General features: G+C 39.6%; 2 protein-coding genes across 12 annotated transcripts in view; one reads left to right on the forward strand and one right to left on the reverse strand.

Annotated features, from left to right (window-relative positions):
* LOC308407873 (plexin-A1-like) overlaps positions 1-19,169 on the forward strand; it is a 338,220-nt gene that overhangs the window by 130,048 nt on the left and 189,003 nt on the right. The window lies entirely within an intron of this gene.
* On the reverse strand, positions 5,727-18,232 carry LOC308407874 (uncharacterized protein). Of its 10 annotated transcripts, XM_080899803.1 has the most exons (14): positions 17,312-18,232; positions 16,586-16,664; positions 16,236-16,280; positions 14,986-15,030; positions 14,146-14,190; positions 13,306-13,350; positions 12,466-12,510; positions 11,626-11,670; positions 10,786-10,830; positions 9,946-9,990; positions 9,106-9,150; positions 8,268-8,312; positions 7,205-7,334; positions 5,727-6,708 (listed from the first exon to the last, which is right to left on the reverse strand). In XM_080899803.1, exons 1-14 carry the CDS (start codon positions 17,434-17,436, stop codon positions 6,617-6,619), a joined length of 876 nt encoding a protein of 291 aa, XP_080755929.1. In that variant the 5' UTR covers positions 17,437-18,232; the 3' UTR covers positions 5,727-6,616. The 10 variants fall into 10 exon arrangements, with proteins under 10 accessions (XP_080755929.1, XP_080755931.1, XP_080755932.1 ...); XM_080899805.1 differs by lacking the exon at positions 12,466-12,510 and having other exon boundaries at positions 17,312-18,231; XM_080899806.1 differs by lacking the exon at positions 9,106-9,150 and having other exon boundaries at positions 17,312-18,231.

Raw genomic sequence — 19,169 nt, forward strand, 5'->3', positions numbered from 1 at the left:
AATGTTTCAGTACTGATCCGCTCTGTGTGTGTGTGTGTGTGTGTGTGTGTGTGTGTGTGTGTGTGTGTGTGTGTGTGTGTGTGTGTGTGTGTGTGTGTGTGTGTGTGTGTGTGTGTGTGTGTGTGTGTGCAAGCACATAAAGAAGTTAAAGTATGACAATGGCTGCATTGTTTCTAGCAGCAGCTGTGATCGGTTAGAGACAGAGAAGTGTGTGTGTTTCCACTAGTGTCCATGTGGTGCCAATGTGACTGCAGGATGGTCGCACCTCACCAATCATGACATCATGGTTTCCACTGGGTCGCTTCCATCTCTCCTCACTCTGTCTTCTGCCCGCGCTTTCTGTATCTCCGTTCAGCTCTGCTGGCGCTTAACTTCCTGTCTCCATAGGGCAAAACTTCCCTCATTCACACACTGAATTCTTTTTTTCTGTTCTTTGTTTCTTTTTGCCAATTTCACTCTTGCAGTAGGAACGTGCACACAGACAAAATGAGAGCCAGAAAAATAAAAGATCTGGTGAAGAAGAAATATTGGCAGGATGGAAGGATTAGAGCCCTCTGACCTGGATTGGCATTTAACCACAGTTACCATAGGCATGCACAGTGTTTAACAAATGTGTTGTTCTCCCTGTATAACCATGCATAGATTCAAACACATGTGACCGCTTTTCAGAACCAGTTACGCACTTGCTTCATATTGAAATTAAAGATTATGCACATAACTTATACAATGTTGAAAAAAGATCCCCAAATTCCAGTAAATCTGAAGGGTCTGTGGTTTGTTCCAAACAATAAGCACATGTGGAGCTTCTGATCAGATAGCAGTGGGGAGAATGTCTGTACTGCGCTGTATTTGCACAGTAATCTAAGCACTAAATTGTCGTCATTGTGTCTTTAGTCTCAAGGACCCGAAAGAAACAACTACAAACCGTCCTTTTGAAGCATATACAGTTCCACAGCCAGTTGAGAGCATGGTCAGAAATCAAACAGAGAAACAATGCTTCATTTTAATTTTCTCATTCCGAAGTCCTATACAAGTCCACATGATTTAAAAGCTGCCGTCTGGGTATTGTCAGCAAAGGACCACCTGGGTAGCGCATATTGACAGACATATTGTTACACTAGCATGTATGCAAACAGCCAATGCAGTGTAAACAGAGACACCTACACATCCTCTGTCTGCATCCTTTATCTGGCCTGTACCTGCCTGTTTAGGAGCATGAGCTGACAGAAAGCAGCAAAACAGACGTCAGCATTAGATACTGATGCTAGGAGCAGATTGAACACATAGTATTAACGAAAAAAGCAGAATATTTGATTGAAGTGGATAGATGGAATGAGCCAAACATATATTTGACTTATACTGCTAGTTACAGTGCACAAGGATACTGGTTAATACCAAATTACAATAACTATTATCTCAAGAATTGTAAAGCCTCTTTAACAAGAGTACGATCCCCCTATGAGCAAGCACTTGGTACGGGGGGAAGGAAGACCTTCCTTTTTATCACCTTCAGTAATGACCTTAACCTTGTATCTGCAGAAATCCTTTTTCATTGACTCTAAAACATAGGGATATGTTTAGTGTTTGGAGCTAGAGTCAGGGTCATCACTAACAATGACTTAGACCTCATACGGTTACTGGTAAAACACACTGGATCTAGTTCAAGCAGTCAACTCATGCTGCATTGTGTCATTCACACATAGCATACCTTACCATCCTCATATAATATACCAATTCACTATTTGGCACTGTATTTACACTGCATAATTTCCCATGCCTCCCTATAACAGTGCCATTGCTGCCCTTCCCTGGGGATATTTACTCATCACTCCCTAAATTTATAATGTATAGGGAGGGAGTGATGTGCTCAGAAGATATTCCCCTGCTGTAAAAAAAAAAAATCACTCATTTCAACGGTGAGCCATCTGACGGAGCTATACTCGAGTTTGACTTGAAGTTTTTCTTTTGGTTCAAAGTGAGGTTAAACCTGTCAAAGTAGTTTTAAAGGCGCTTTTTTTTTATTGCTGGCTGCAGTTCTGCAGTTTACACAAACAGAGAAACTTGTCTCCTTGAAAACACAAATGTACTCCCACGAGCACACAAATGACTATTGACAGACCCCACATTTGAGGCTGACAGTTTTCTGCCCCGCACCCCCCACACAACCTAACGCTCTCGTACTGCCGGTTGGGCCCTTAGGTCACATTCAAATGATGATGCTGTCATTTCTACAGCATTTTCTACAACATTTGAAGTGACACCTTTTTATTCCCAACCCAGAACTGAAAAGGAATTAGAGGTTTGGGGGTGTGACGGGAGATCAGCCCCGGGATAGTGCTCTGTCAGCAGGCATGATGCAGACAGCACCCTGGCTTTTTTCTGATTTGATTCTCTTTTGTTCCATTCACTTAACTTCCCTTCAGAAAGCAAGCATACACTCTCCGTTAATATCTAATAGTAATAAAGTATTTCAGCTTCTCTACTGACATGTTTACTAGAGCCTGACTGATATCAGCTGTTTGCTGATCATTCAGGTATGTGTATTATAATGCCTGATAAATGAAAATGTAAAACATAAAGAAAAGATGGGAGTTGATCATGTTTGTCCACCAGAGGGCGCTCTGCAAATTGCCTGTTGGCAATACATACCGTATTTTTTCGCATTATAAGACGTGCTTAAAATTCTTTAATTTTCTCAAAAATCGACAGTGCGCCTTATGTATGAATTCTGGTTGTGCCTACTGACCTTGAACTGATTCCATGTGGTACACGGCGCTAAAAATCTGTCAGAAAATGTTTTAGTACGACTTTGCTAAGCTACAAAGCCGCACCGCTTGATGGATTGTCGGAGCATTATGTCTACCGTAGTCAGGAGCCTCGCATCTGCATCTGTATTGGTCATAAAGATCCTGTATCAGTTATGCTATAAACATTATTACTGCTAATAATAATTCAGTTTTTGTTCCTGTGCAGATATTACAGTAAAAAAAACCCGTCTCTCCTTCCTCTTTTGCCTCATGCCATCATCCATTTATTCATCCAGATCTCATTAGTACATAATGGAAGATCAAATTGGTGCTGTCGCCACCTCCGTAATTGGTGGCTAGAAATATATTGGTTGATTGACAGAAGATACTCCAAACTCTTGGTTACACACATCTCACGTTTCTCCTTATTCTTCTCTCATCATTACATCGTTTTGTCTTTCAGAACCACATCTCTGCTTTTAAAGCTATTTAGTTGCCTTTCCATCCAAAGACAAACAGAGGTAAGAAGAGACACAGAGAGCTGTAACCAAGGATAGATGAGCAGTACACTAAAAAAGTACAATGACAGGTTGTCATTGGGAGGGGGGAGGATAGCTAGCTAGCTAGCTAGATAGATGATGTGGTTTGGTAGAGTTGGTTTTGTAATGGGTGTACACTGGGTGGCTGTTTGTGGCTTTTGCTTTAACCACCAGCTCTCAACTGAGCCGTCTATAGAAGCAAAAGCCTATATCCATAAATACAGTTTGAGCGATAATGGGAAGGATGAGACCTTTCATAGCCTCTAGTCATGTGGCACAAGAGCTGAAATTTACAGCCACACATTATCTGCAGAGATGCTGTGGTTCATAAAAAGGTGAATAAACTAAGGCACGACCTAAAGGCATAATCAGCTATATAAACAAAAATCAATTACATTTGCACAAACCCATTGGTTTATATTTGGCCCTGAAACAAATCCCATCCTACAATAACTTCTTTCACTTTGATGCTGCTCACTATAATGTTCGCTATGAATTCACATCGTAAAAATCTTTATCATCTTGGAAAGGTTGTTAAAGGTTAGTAAACACTGTTCTGCACTCTTAAAAGTGGCACTTGGGGTTTAGTGTGGTTTTACACTTCAGAACTCTTTTGTTGTGGCTTGCCGTCCTGTTTGTTGTCTCGGTCCATAAAAGTTTTAATCGTTATGTAAGATGGAGATGGAAAGCCTGTGAGTTGTTGCTTAATTTAATAGTATAACTAGCAGCCGTGAAACATGAGGGCGAGGAGTCGGAAAGTTCAGTGGGCTGTGGCAGGTATGTGTACATGTTACTGCCAGGCACTGTAACGAGATTACCGGTCATGGGAAAAGCTCTCCTTGTGTATGGTGATGGAAGCGTGTGACTGTGTAGTCTTGTGAACCCGTTTTAGGCTTTTGGGCGACATATTTGGTTGGACAGACTGATTACTCAGGTGATTTTAAGCATCACAGTTCTGTGGGTGGAAGGGTCAGTTTATTGGTTGGTTGGCCACTTTAGTCCAGACTGAAATGCTTTAAGAACCTTAACTTTGGATTGTCATGAACTTTTTTACATTCATTCAGTCAGAAGAGAACCAAGGTCTACCGACTTTGGTCATCAGAGTAATGTTGAGTACAATGTCTAACTGGATTTCCATTGGCAGCTAATTCATGAAGTTAAAAGTTAAGACAGTTGATGGGCTTTCATCCATTTTTTATGCATACTTTAAATTTCGTAAAATTTCATAAAACCTATAAATGCAAGTTGTTCTACAAAAAAAGTCTCACAAAATAAACTAATAAAAGAGATATTTTGTTGCATGTATCTAAATGAATTGTGAGATGATACAGTACCTTATATTAGCAGTCAAATCTTGTTTTAAAAGCCTAAATGTTTGGTTAGAAAGGCCTAAATAAGTCCTTTGAGTTCTTTTTTGGTTCATATGTCTTCTAGCAAAGCTGTTGATTGGGTCTTTGGTTACAGGGATGGGATAAGTTTCATCTTATGTAACTCTCACTGATTTGTATCCAGGGTTAGTACAGTGTCACACAAAAGTTATGACCATATTTGGGCAAAAGACTAAATTACTAGGTTGTCAGATAAGGCTAATGAACTAGATTAGCCAGCAACTACTTTAAGCCCGCAGGTTTGAGCCTTAAAAAAATCCAAAGAGATGAGGTGTGTACAGTTATTATGAAAGGGGACATTAGCCGTGGAGCCAAAGGGGTTTTGTTTATTTGTATTACGAGGTAAACATGTTCATTGCATCGCTGACGTTAGGCATTTTTAAATTGGAGCCTGTGTCATGCGGGCAGTGGAGAAACTTTAGCTTTTGGAGTTTCACTGTTGGATTCATCTTTCACCATAGCAGTTACTGCTTGTGTATTACTTTTATATTGCTTGGAAGTCCTCCAGGATATAGTCACAGACAAGCTATGGATTGGAAAATACTCTGATTTCTGGCGGCTGGATGCAACCTGAAACGGGGGATGATCCACATGTGGCAACCCCCAAAGGGAGCGGCTGAAAGAAGAAGAAGAAAAAAAGGACAAAACCTTGAGCAACATTTGTGTGAAGACAAAATTGTGTGTTTTTGGGCGAGTTTCCATAATTCTTTATGTCAGTCACTGCAAACACGTAGTGGATAGCAGACCCAGTGCATCTGCCACTGATATCTGCCTGTGTCTAACCTGGTGTTAGTTACAGATAGGACCGGTGTCTGGTTACAGCTCTTCTTACACTCATTATGCTGATGGACTGTAACCCTAGCTCACATTCACACGAGCTGATAATTAATTGACACATGAGTTATGCTTTGTGTAAACCCAAGGGAGTGTTGTCAGAGAAGATGCCAATAAAGATTTCACATATGCACACCCGGGTCCACAGGAAGCCGTGATCTCATATAGATACTGTATATGTACAGAGCAAATGCATCTGCTCTCCCATTACACACACACACACACACACACACACACACACACACACACACACACACACACATACGTGTTTTCGTGATATATCAGTACGTATGACAAAAATGTGACAAATGGGAACGTGCCTTTCCGAAGGTCCTAGAGGCATGGGAATCTCAAAAAATTTGACCCATGCTTCCAGGAACACACCCATCTGTTGAGATTTTGGCTAGGGCTAAATTTTGGTCAAACCTGAATTTAATGCTACTTGTGAGGACACTGTCAGGTTTATGTGACTTATGAGTACCATAAGGTCACACACAGATATTTCATGTTTAGGTGAATTGTGAAGCCCATGGAAACACATAATTTTCAAGTATACATGACTTATAAGGACCAGGTAACGGTAGGTTCTGCATTTTTAGCTTGGCTCCTTTTGAGATTACAATATAATAGACATGGATGCACAATAGTAATGCTCATCAGTTGGGTAACTTCTGACAGAAATATCAGACATTTATGTGTTAATAAAACAGTAAATCTGAGCTGTGTAAAGACTTTAAAAAAAAAAAAAGACATGGGTCAAATGTGGTCAGTCTACTTTTTAAGTCTTGATATTGTAATGCATTAATTCATTTTGTAGTGAATGTTCATGTGAATAAAAACGTGGAACATTATCTGCCTTTTTTATCATTTAATTGCAAAAAGCACCCAGCATAAACCACAGATTTATGAGTAAGAACAATGCAATACAGAAAACTGCAATACTGACATAACTGTGGAAGTAACAAAGTATCTCTCTTGCTTGTTTCTTTTTTTCTTGCATCTTTCTTTTAATGCTATGATCCTGTTGTGGCTGTAGTACCTTATGACAACCCAGTCTCTGCCTTTCAGAGCTGCCGGCTCTGCTTGGAGGCAGCAGTCACATTCCTTTTTACCTGGTACTTTGCAGCTTTTTATGAAGTGAAACATGCCGCTCAGCAACCTTCACTTCATCATTTGTCCACTTGCTTCTCACCGTCCCAGCTGTCATAAATGGAAACAAAAGAAAATATCTTAATGTGAATGCAAGAAAAGATAGAAAATATTCTAGTTTATAATGTGAATACAAAATGTTCTTAAACCTTGCTTTCTACTGGAGCACTTTAAAGGAGCAATAAGCACAATTCATCATACTTAGGTTGAAGGAATTAAAAATGACTATGTGAAGAACTAGAGGTGTAATTACATCTGGAGTACAGCATGAAGTCACAATCCCTCTCTCTGTGTTGATCTCCAGCCATAGACTTTGGTTTGGTTCACAGGCAGTGCAAAACAGCACACCTAGCAGTGAAAAGATATTGCTTATTGCTCCTTTAAGGATGCTTGGAATGAACCATTTGAAGTGCTGTGTTCTGCTGGGAATCAAATAAGATGAAATGATTTATGATAAAAGCTCTGAATAGTGTCATGTCTGAAAACAAACTTGTTCTTTGATCACAAGTATATTAACCTAAAACATTTTGTATTTTGGTGCCTTTACCCCTTCTTGGTGAGGTGTTGCTAATGTTTTTGTTGTCCAGGGTGATTGAGGCAGAGGTGCCCTTCATGTTGTCCAGGGCAGCTGAGTAAAGCGTGTGGCTTGGAACCCCCGGAATACTTGGTCCTTGAGCCTTTGAAAAGTAACAGTGAAATATGAGAATCAATGCATGCAATAGGTCTGTTTGCTTTTTTCTCTGCATTGTAGGCAAAGTCAGCGTTGGGCAGTGTGTAATTCTACATTAAGGGGCTAAGGGGCGGTCGTGGCTCAAGAGTTGTAATCAGAAGGTTGCCGGTTCGAGCCCCAGCTCCGACAGTCTCGGTCGTTGTGTCCTTGGGAAAGACACTTCACCTGTTGCCTACTGGTGGTGGTCAGAGGGCCCGGTGGCGCAAGTGTCCGGCAGCCTCGCCTCTGTCAGTGCGCCCCAGGGTGGCTGTGGCTACAATGTAGCTGCCATCACCAGTGTGTGAATGTCTGTGTGAATGGGTGGATGACTGGATGTGTAAAGCGCTTTGGGGTCCTTAGGGACTAGTAAAGCGCTATATAAATATAGGATATTTACCATTTGATATGAATATTTTACATGTGAACATAATCTACTAATAATACTCATCACAGTGTGATTGTTTGAAATCGGATAGAGTGTTATTATCTTCATGACAAACATCCCTGCTGTTCAGTTTCAATGTAACACAAACTAGAGTTGTTGGTTCTACCAATTGAGAAAGGCTAAAAAAAAAACCAAATTCATGTCCTTCACAGCTTAAAACAATCTGAGGACAATGTAACACAGAAATATCAGATTTAGTAGGAATAAAGATCAAGCTGATGCTTTAAAGGGAAAGTTAGGACTAACAAATGATATGCCAATTTCTTTCTCCTAAGATGTTCACAAACAAGTAATGCTAATGTTGAATATGGGAAACTTTCAATCAAACTGATTATTTTAATATAATCAAAGGGCACTTAATTTATGCACTAGGCCCAACTGACACATATACTTGATGCCAAATACAAAAAAATAATGTGTAACCTGTTGGAAGAATGAAGTGGGTGTGTCACTCACCAATTGGTCTGAAGGAGGTTGAGACAGGACCTCGGCACCTGGTGTCTGCAACAAAAGACAACAATATAACGTCAGAAACATTCTCTAGTATAAATCCCGACTATTTAATTAACTACAGATCATATTTGTATCAGTGAATATTATTACAGAAGGATCTGACTTCCTTATACCAGATTCTATAGAAACTTAACACTGTACGGTTCTGCTACCCAACGATATGAGGACAGTGTAACACACACTAGAGTTGTTGGTCCTACCACATGAGGAAGGCAACTGAAACACACTCCTGTCCTTCACAGCTTAAAACAATATGAGGACAGTGTAACACACACACTACAATCACTGGTCCTACCATATGAGGACTTCTACTTAAACACACTCCTGTCCTTCACAGCTTAAAACAATATGAGGACATGACGACTGAACACATGTAGAGTTCACATTCCTGACCTCTAACTTCTCCTGCTGTTGTCAATAAAAGCTCTAAACCCAACACTGATGTACAGCCATCTATTTCCCCAGAAATTAAATCATGTAAACTGATCAGCGGGAGCTTATTTTGACAAAAACGTGTAAAACGACAAAAATATCAAATTTTGTCAGAATAAAGATCAAGCTGATGCTTTAAGGGAAAGTTTGGACTAACAAATGGTATAGACAATTACTTTATCCTAATGCTAATGTTGGTTTTGGTTAACTTCGACTAAAACTGATTGTTTTAGTACAATTAAAGTGCATTTCATTTATGCACTAGGCCCAACTGACACATATACTTGATGCCAAATACAAAAAAATAATGTGTAACCTGTTGGAAGAATGAAGTGGGTGTGTCACTCACCAATTGGTCTGAAGGAGGTTGAGGCAGGACCTCGGCACTTGGTGTCTGCAACAAAAGACAACAATATAACGTCAGAAACATTCTCTAGTATAAATCCCGACTATTTAATTAACTACAGATCATATTTGTATCAGTGAATATTATTACAGAAGGATCTGACTTCCTTATACCAGATTCTATAGAAACTTAACACTGTACGGTTCTGCTACCCAACGATATGAGGACAGTGTAACACACACTAGAGTTGTTGGTCCTACCACATGAGGAAGGCAACTGAAACACACTCCTGTCCTTCACAGCTTAAAACAATATGAGGACAGTGTAACACACACACTACAATCACTGGTCCTACCATATGAGGACTTCTACTTAAACACACTCCTGTCCTTCACAGCTTAAAACAATATGAGGACATGACGACTGAACACATGTAGAGTTCACATTCCTGACTTCTAACTTCTCCTGCTGTTGTCAATAAAAGCTCTAAACCCAACACTGATGTACAGCCATCTATTTCCCCAGAAATTAAATCATGTAAACTGATCAGCGGGAGCTTATTTTGACAAAAACATGTGTAAAACGACAAAAATATCAAATTTTGTCAGAATAAAGATCAAGCTGATGCTTTAAGGGAAAGTTTGGACTAACAAATGGTATAGACAATTACTTTATCCTAATGCTAATGTTGGTTTTGGTTAACTTCGACTAAAACTGATTGTTTTAGTACAATTAAAGTGCATTTCATTTATGCACTAGGCCCAACTGACACATATACTTGATGCCAAATACAAAAAAATAATGTGTAACCTGTTGGAAGAATGAAGTGGGTGTGTCACTCACCAATTGGTCTGAAGGAGGTTGAGGCAGGACCTCGGCACCTGGTGTCTGCAACAAAAGACAACAATATAACGTCAGAAACATTCTCTAGTATAAATCCCGACTATTTAATTAACTACAGATCATATTTGTATCAGTGAATATTATTACAGAAGGATCTGACTTCCTTATACCAGATTCTATAGAAACTTAACACTGTACGGTTCTGCTACCCAACGATATGAGGACAGTGTAACACACACTAGAGTTGTTGGTCCTACCACATGAGGAAGGCAACTGAAACACACTCCTGTCCTTCACAGCTTAAAACAATATGAGGACAGTGTAACACACACACTACAATCACTGGTCCTACCATATGAGGACTTCTACTTAAACACACTCCTGTCCTTCACAGCTTAAAACAATATGAGGACATGACGACTGAACACATGTAGAGTTCACATTCCTGACTTCTAACTTCTCCTGCTGTTGTCAATAAAAGCTCTAAACCCAACACTGATGTACAGCCATCTATTTCCCCAGAAATTAAATCATGTAAACTGATCAGCGGGAGCTTATTTTGACAAAAACATGTGTAAAACGACAAAAATATCAAATTTTGTCAGAATAAAGATCAAGCTGATGCTTTAAGGGAAAGTTTGGACTAACAAATGGTATAGACAATTACTTTATCCTAATGCTAATGTTGGTTTTGGTTAACTTCGACTAAAACTGATTGTTTTAGTACAATTAAAGTGCATTTCATTCATGCACTAGGCCCAACTGACACATATACTTGATGCCAAATACAAAAAAATAATGTGTAACCTGTTGGAAGAATGAAGTGGGTGTGTCACTCACCAATTGGTCTGAAGGAGGTTGAGGCAGGACCTCGGCACCTGGTGTCTGCAACAAAAGACAACAATATAACGTCAGAAACATTCTCTAGTATAAATCCCGACTATTTAATTAACTACAGATCATATTTGTATCAGTGAATATTATTACAGAAGGATCTGACTTCCTTATACCAGATTCTATAGAAACTTAACACTGTACGGTTCTGCTACCCAACGATATGAGGACAGTGTAACACACACTAGAGTTGTTGGTCCTACCACATGAGGAAGGCAACTGAAACACACTCCTGTCCTTCACAGCTTAAAACAATATGAGGACAGTGTAACACACACACTACAATCACTGGTCCTACCATATGAGGACTTCTACTTAAACACACTCCTGTCCTTCACAGCTTAAAACAATATGAGGACATGACGACTGAACACATGTAGAGTTCACATTCCTGACTTCTAACTTCTCCTGCTGTTGTCAATAAAAGCTCTAAACCCAACACTGATGTACAGCCATCTATTTCCCCAGAAATTAAATCATGTAAACTGATCAGCGGAAGCTTATTTTGACAAAAACATGTGTAAAACGACAAAAATATCAAATTTTGTCAGAATAAAGATCAAGCTGATGCTTTAAGGGAAAGTTTGGACTAACAAATGGTATAGACAATTACTTTATCCTAATGCTAATGTTGGTTTTGGTTAACTTCGACTAAAACTGATTGTTTTAGTACAATTAAAGTGCATTTCATTCATGCACTAGGCCCAACTGACACATATACTTGATGCCAAATACAAAAAAATAATGTGTAACCTGTTGGAAGAATGAAGTGGGTGTGTCACTCACCAATTGGTCTGAAGGAGGTTGAGGCAGGACCTCGGCACCTGGTGTCTGCAACAAAAGACAACAATATAACGTCAGAAACATTCTCTAGTATAAATCCCGACTATTTAATTAACTACAGATCATATTTGTATCAGTGAATATTATTACAGAAGGATCTGACTTCCTTATACCAGATTCTATAGAAACTTAACACTGTACGGTTCTGCTACCCAACGATATGAGGACAGTGTAACACACACTAGAGTTGTTGGTCCTACCACATGAGGAAGGCAACTGAAACACACTCCTGTCCTTCACAGCTTAAAACAATATGAGGACAGTGTAACACACACACTACAATCACTGGTCCTACCATATGAGGACTTCTACTTAAACACACTCCTGTCCTTCACAGCTTAAAACAATATGAGGACATGACGACTGAACACATGTAGAGTTCACATTCCTGACTTCTAACTTCTCCTGCTGTTGTCAATAAAAGCTCTAAACCCAACACTGATGTACAGCCATCTATTTCCCCAGAAATTAAATCATGTAAACTGATCAGCGGGAGCTTATTTTGACAAAAACATGTGTAAAACGACAAAAATATCAAATTTTGTCAGAATAAAGATCAAGCTGATGCTTTAAGGGAAAGTTTGGACTAACAAATGGTATAGACAATTACTTTATCCTAATGCTAATGTTGGTTTTGGTTAACTTCGACTAAAACTGATTGTTTTAGTACAATTAAAGTGCATTTCATTTATGCACTAGGCCCAACTGACACATATACTTGATGCCAAATACAAAAAAATAATGTGTAACCTGTTGGAAGAATGAAGTGGGTGTGTCACTCACCAATTGGTCTGAAGGAGGTTGAGGCAGGACCTCGGCACCTGGTGTCTGCAACAAAAGACAACAATATAACGTCAGAAACATTCTCTAGTATAAATCCCGACTATTTAATTAACTACAGATCATATTTGTATCAGTGAATATTATTACAGAAGGATCTGACTTCCTTATACCAGATTCTATAGAAACTTAACACTGTACGGTTCTGCTACCCAACGATATGAGGACAGTGTAACACACACTAGAGTTGTTGGTCCTACCACATGAGGAAGGCAACTGAAACACACTCCTGTCCTTCACAGCTTAAAACAATATGAGGACAGTGTAACACACACACTACAATCACTGGTCCTACCATATGAGGACTTCTACTTAAACACACTCCTGTCCTTCACAGCTTAAAACAATATGAGGACATGACGACTGAACACATGTAGAGTTCACATTCCTGACTTCTAACTTCTCCTGCTGTTGTCAATAAAAGCTCTAAACCCAACACTGATGTACAGCCATCTATTTCCCCAGAAATTAAATCATGTAAACTGATCAGCGGGAGCTTATTTTGACAAAAACATGTGTAAAACGACAAAAATATCAAATTTTGTCAGAATAAAGATCAAGCTGATGCTTTAAGGGAAAGTTTGGACTAACAAATGGTATAGACAATTACTTTATCCTAATGCTAATGTTGGTTTTGGTTAACTTCGACTAAAACTGATTGTTTTAGTACAATTAAAGTGCATTTCATTTATGCACTAGGCCCAACTGACACATATACTTGATGCCAAATACAAAAAAATAATGTGTAACCTGTTGGAAGAATGAAGTGGGTGTGTCACTCACCAATTGGTCTGAAGGAGGTTGAGGCAGGACCTCGGCACTTGGTGTCTGCAACAAAAGACAACAATATAACGTCAGAAACATTCTCTAGTATAAATCCCGACTATTTAATTAACTACAGATCATATTTGTATCAGTGAATATTATTACAGAAGGATCTGACTTCCTTATACCAGATTCTATAGAAACTTAACACTGTACGGTTCTGCTACCCAACGATATGAGGACAGTGTAACACACACTAGAGTTGTTGGTCCTACCACATGAGGAAGGCAACTGAAACACACTCCTGTCCTTCACAGCTTAAAACAATATGAGGACAGTGTAACACACACACTACAATCACTGGTCCTACCATATGAGGACTTCTACTTAAACACACTCCTGTCCTTCACAGCTTAAAACAATATGAGGACATGACGACTGAACACATGTAGAGTTCACATTCCTGACTTCTAACTTCTCCTGCTGTTGTCAATAAAAGCTCTAAACCCAACACTGATGTACAGCCATCTATTTCCCCAGAAATTAAATCATGTAAACTGATCAGCGGGAGCTTATTTTGACAAAAACATGTGTAAAACGACAAAAATATCAAATTTTGTCAGAATAAAGATCAAGCTGATGCTTTAAGGGAAAGTTTGGACTAACAAATGGTATAGACAATTACTTTATCCTAATGCTAATGTTGGTTTTGGTTAACTTCGACTAAAACTGATTGTTTTAGTACAATTAAAGTGCATTTCATTTATGCACTAGGCCCAACTGACACATATACTTGATGCCAAATACAAAAAAATAATGTGTAACCTGTTGGAAGAATGAAGTGGGTGTGTCACTCACCAATTGGTCTGAAGGAGGTTGAGGCAGGACCTCGGCACTTGGTGTCTGCAACAAAAGACAACAATATAACGTCAGAAACATTCTCTAGTATAAATCCCGACTATTTAATTAACTACAGATCATATTTGTATCAGTGAATATTATTACAGAAGGATCTGACTTCCTTATACCAGATTCTATAGAAACTTAACACTGTACGGTTCTGCTACCCAACGATATGAGGACAGTGTAACACACACTAGAGTTGTTGGTCCTACCACATGAGGAAGGCAACTGAAACACACTCCTGTCCTTCACAGCTTAAAACAATATGAGGACAGTGTAACACACACACTACAATCACTGGTCCTACCATATGAGGACTTCTACTTAAACACACTCCTGTCCTTCACAGCTTAAAACAATATGAGGACATGACGACTGAACACATGTAGAGTTCACATTCCTGACTTCTAACTTCTCCTGCTGTTGTCAATAAAAGCTCTAAACCCAACACTGATGTACAGCCATCTATTTCCCCAGAAATTAAATCATGTAAACTGATCAGCGGGAGCTTATTTTGACAAAAACATGTGTAAAACGACAAAAATATCAAATTTTGTCAGAATAAAGATCAAGCTGATGCTTTAAGGGAAAGTTTGGACTAACAAATGGTATAGACAATTACTTTATCCTAATGCTAATGTTGGTTTTGGTTAACTTCGACTAAAACTGATTGTTTTAGTACAATTAAAGTGCATTTCATTTATGCACTAGGCCCAACTGACACATATACTTGATGCCAAATACAAAAAAATAATGTGTAACCTGTTGGAAGAATGAAGTGGGTGTGTCACTCACCAATTGGTCTGAAGGAGGTTGAGGCAGGACCTCGGCACTTGGTGTCTGCAACAAAAGACAACAATATAACGTCAGAAACATTCTCTAGTATAAATCCCGACTATTTAACCCTCGTTTTACCCTAGCGAAAAAAGGGACCCGCTTGGGTAACTTTGGATTTTTGATTCTCAATATATCAGTCATTTTAAAGACTAGTTGCATGAAACTTGGCCAGGATGTGTGTTTTAGGATTATTTTTGAAATTCAATGATCCCCTCTATGGTGTGGTGTATAGTAAAGAAGATTCACATATGTACTACCTCCTTTTACCCTTGTATCCGTTTGGGCCCCATTGACTCCCATTATAATCACATATTTTCGATATACTGTAATCCTGACATGCGATAATGCCTTTCTCGTGAATACCTAATGGATCTAAGCCTCAGCCTTCAAAATAAAGGAAAAATAGGTTTTGGATCAAATGAGCACAATATTAGGTACAGCACCACCATAGACATTTTCAGTGCTTTTGAATGGAGGACATGGTTATCTTACTATGCAAAATACATGACAATAAAACAGCTGACCACCATAAAATAGTCTTGATGTAGTGGAACTGATATAAGAGAGTGGTGTGAATGTGATTGAGAATATATATATATACTGTGTGTGTCGGTCACAAACAAAACGGCCCGTAGAGCCGCCTCCTTGAAGTGAACAACGGGAGCCTGCTCCGTTTTTTTCTCCTTTCTCTGAACCTCTGTCAATGTTATTTTGCTTCACTTTGCACATGAGCCTTGTTTTTGCCCTCAGCAGAGAGGGGAGGGGTGCAAAAGCAGCCACGTGTTTGTTGAGCAGAGGGGGGAGGGGTGCAAAAGCAGCCACGTGTTTGCAGAGCAGAGGGGGAGGGGTGCAAAAACAGCCACCTGTTTGCTGAGCAGAGGGGGGGAGGGGCAGTCGTTACTCTCCCAGTGGCATCTCAACAGAGCCAGAGGGAGAGAGAGAGATCGTTTTGGATTCAAGTGCACACTTGAAGTCTGTGAGAATAGTTTGCAGCCTTGTCTTACTAGTCATTTCTGCACAGACGCCACTAAATGCACAGACTCGCGCACACACAACACGAAGCGCACGGTCAATTTAGGGGAGCTTGGAAGCTGTGCTCATCGTGCAAACAGCGCGTTATTATCGTAACGGCTGCAAAAGTTAGGATATGTCCTGTCTGCAACATCCATCTTCACCTGTTGGAAGAATGAAGTGGGTGTGTCACTCACCAATTGGTCTGAAGGAGGTTGAGACAGGACCTCGGCACTTGGTGTCTGCAACAAAAGACAACAATATAACGTCAGAAACATTCTCTAGTATAAATCCCGACTATTTAATTAACTACAGATCATATTTGTATCAGTGAATATTATTACAGAAGGATCTGACTTCCTTATACCAGATTCTATAGAAACTTAACACTGTACGGTTCTGCTACCCAATGATATGAGGACAGTGTAACACACACTAGAGTTGTTGGTCCTACCACATGAGGAAGGCAACTGAAACACACTCCTGTCCTTCACAGCTTAAAACAATATGAGGACAGTGTAACACACACTACAATCACTGGTCCTACCATATGAGGACTTCTACTTTCCTGTTGGAGGTTGAGACACGACAGAGGGACAGCAGGGTAGTAGCTTGCACAAATGATTCTATTGACACAACAGGGAAGTGAGATTAATGAACTGAACGCAACAGACTCTTTCAAAATAAAACAGGAAACATGGCATGAAAATACAAACGTGGTAATATACAGCCCTAACATAAACTCCTTAAAACGATATTAATAACGTTAAGCCAAACTCAACTAACCCGCCATTAAACATAAGAAACTCAAAAACCTTAGAATAACATCAGAAACGCTGGGCCAGAGACCCAGACCGTGAGCAAATAACTATAATATTATTGATTTGTGCTGAATAAGAAAACATTAATATTATCATTTAAATCCCCCCAAGCATATCTTGTGTTGAAAAAAAAAGAAGTGTGTTGCAGTTAGCTACACTGAGCTTAGACTGACTGTCTCTGCAGTTGAAGATGCAGAGCACATGCAAGGCCGCAGGTCCCTTTAACTCCGGTGGGAATTTAAAAACAGTTAAATTTAACTTCTAATATCTATTGTTAAAGATAAATCTTAAGTAATTTTTTAGCATTTATCATCATTCACCACTTTCAATTTGTTCAAATCGGTTGTGTATTGTTTTAATTCCGTTTAACTAACCTTAATTAGCTTGTTAAACATACAACTTTACCTCGCGGAGCTTGCGTCGACGCATGGATATCAAAGGTAAATACATACCTCAAGATAAATCTCTCCTGAGTGCTGAAGGTCCCGGATGTGCCGTTCACGCAGAGCTCCGGCGAGTTTGTATCTTGCCGTGACCAGCAGCTCTTTGGTTGACGCTTTCGAACAATCAGATGCATCTTTACTCACTTTTTGACCAATCAGAGACGTTGTTCTATGCTCCACTGACGAAATGCTGCATCCTCTCACCAGCCACCGGTCTCTCCTCGTCCATTTAACAACAAAAACACAGCAACACGTGCTGGATTTGAGGTAGGAACACTTGAGAACTGTCACAATGTTTTGCAAACTGCTGTTACAGTTAATTTCGTTCCGTTAATTTGTTTGGTTCCTATTCTGAAGTAACACTTAATACACATGGGGTTAGCTTGCTGGTCTAGTTTAAGTTAGCATGGGCATGCTGTTCACTGATAGAGTAAGGCTAAAATTGTCCTGATATTGTCAGTGTGTTATCATAAACATGCAGCACCCCTAGACCCCCAAGTTAAAATACAGATAATAGATAAGCAATTTAAGAAAATAAGTATAATGTGTATAATAAATGATTTTACTGTCACTTTCCTGGGTCTGTTGACCCAGCGTTTTAAGTTTTAGTTTGTTTAGATGTCGATGTTTATTTATAAGTTCTTTAGGTTTGCTAAGTTCATTTGTTTATTAGATTACCCTTGTGATGTCTGTTTTATTGGGAAAGTCTTTGTCCTATATGCAGTGAGTCTAGTTTTGTTTCCCCTTGTCCCAGCTGTTCCTCATCCCCTCATTATCTCTCTGTGTACTTGCAGTGGCTTGCAAAAGTATTCGTCCCTCTTTTCCACATTTTGTCACATTACTGCCACAAACACAAATTGTCATGGTCCTGGGTCGGTGACCCAGCGCTTTTAGTTTATTATTATTATGATGATGATGATGATGATGATGATTATTATTGTTTGAGTTCTATGTGTTATATTTGGTCTGCCTCTGAGTCTGCGTCTGTGTCTCTGTCTATGCTGTCACCCCGTCTGTTTGTGAATCTGTCTGTTTAGTTCTGTGTCTTGTTTGGTTCCCCGTGTCTGAGTTTCCTGTTTTATTGTGAAGGTCTCTGTCTGATGTGAGTGTGTTCAGTTTACGTTTCCCCTGTCCCGTCAGCTCTGATTCCTCCCAGCTGTGTTGCCCTCCTGTCTCTCATCCCCTGATTACTGGTGTGTGTATTTAAGCCCTGTGTGTTCTCCTGCCTGTTACTCGGTGTCCTGCTCGGCGGCTGCCGCGCATCCCTTTGTTGTATGCACCCAGGTCTGTTATTTTAGTTCTTCCCAGTTTAGGTGTCTTCAGTTATTTGTCATGCCCCACTGCTTGTTTGCCACTACACCTTGTAAATAAACTTCACTAGCATTTTCATCCACTGCTTGCATCTTGGGTCCTCCTTCCTCCACACCACACGGCTCGCCTTCCCAGCCGTGACACAAATCAATTTTAATGGAATCCAATTGCAGCAAAAGGTGGTTCTACAAAGTATTGACTCAGGGGGCTGAATAATTGCGCACACCCCACTTTTCAGTTATTTATTTGTAAAAAATGTTTGGAATCATGTATGATTTTTGTTCCACTTCTCACGTGTACACCACTTTGTATTGGTCTTTCACGTGGAATTCCAATAAAATTGATTCATGTTTGTGGCTGTAATGTGCCAAAATGTGGGAAAGTTAAAGGGGGCCGAATACTTTTGCAAGCCACTGTAAGTCCTGTCCTCATTTGTTCAGTGTCAGGTCATCTGTTGTCTTTGGTGCCACGTTTCCATGTTCCAGGTATCTTTGTATCCATGTCAGGTTTCATGGTTTGTTTGTTTTTTTTAATAAAAAATATTTTCCCCAGGTTA

The sequence above is a fragment of the Rhamphochromis sp. 'chilingali' genome (genome assembly GCF_963969265.1).
Source record: "Rhamphochromis sp. 'chilingali' genome assembly, chromosome: 12".
Classification (NCBI taxonomy): domain Eukaryota; kingdom Metazoa; phylum Chordata; class Actinopteri; order Cichliformes; family Cichlidae; genus Rhamphochromis; species Rhamphochromis sp. 'chilingali'.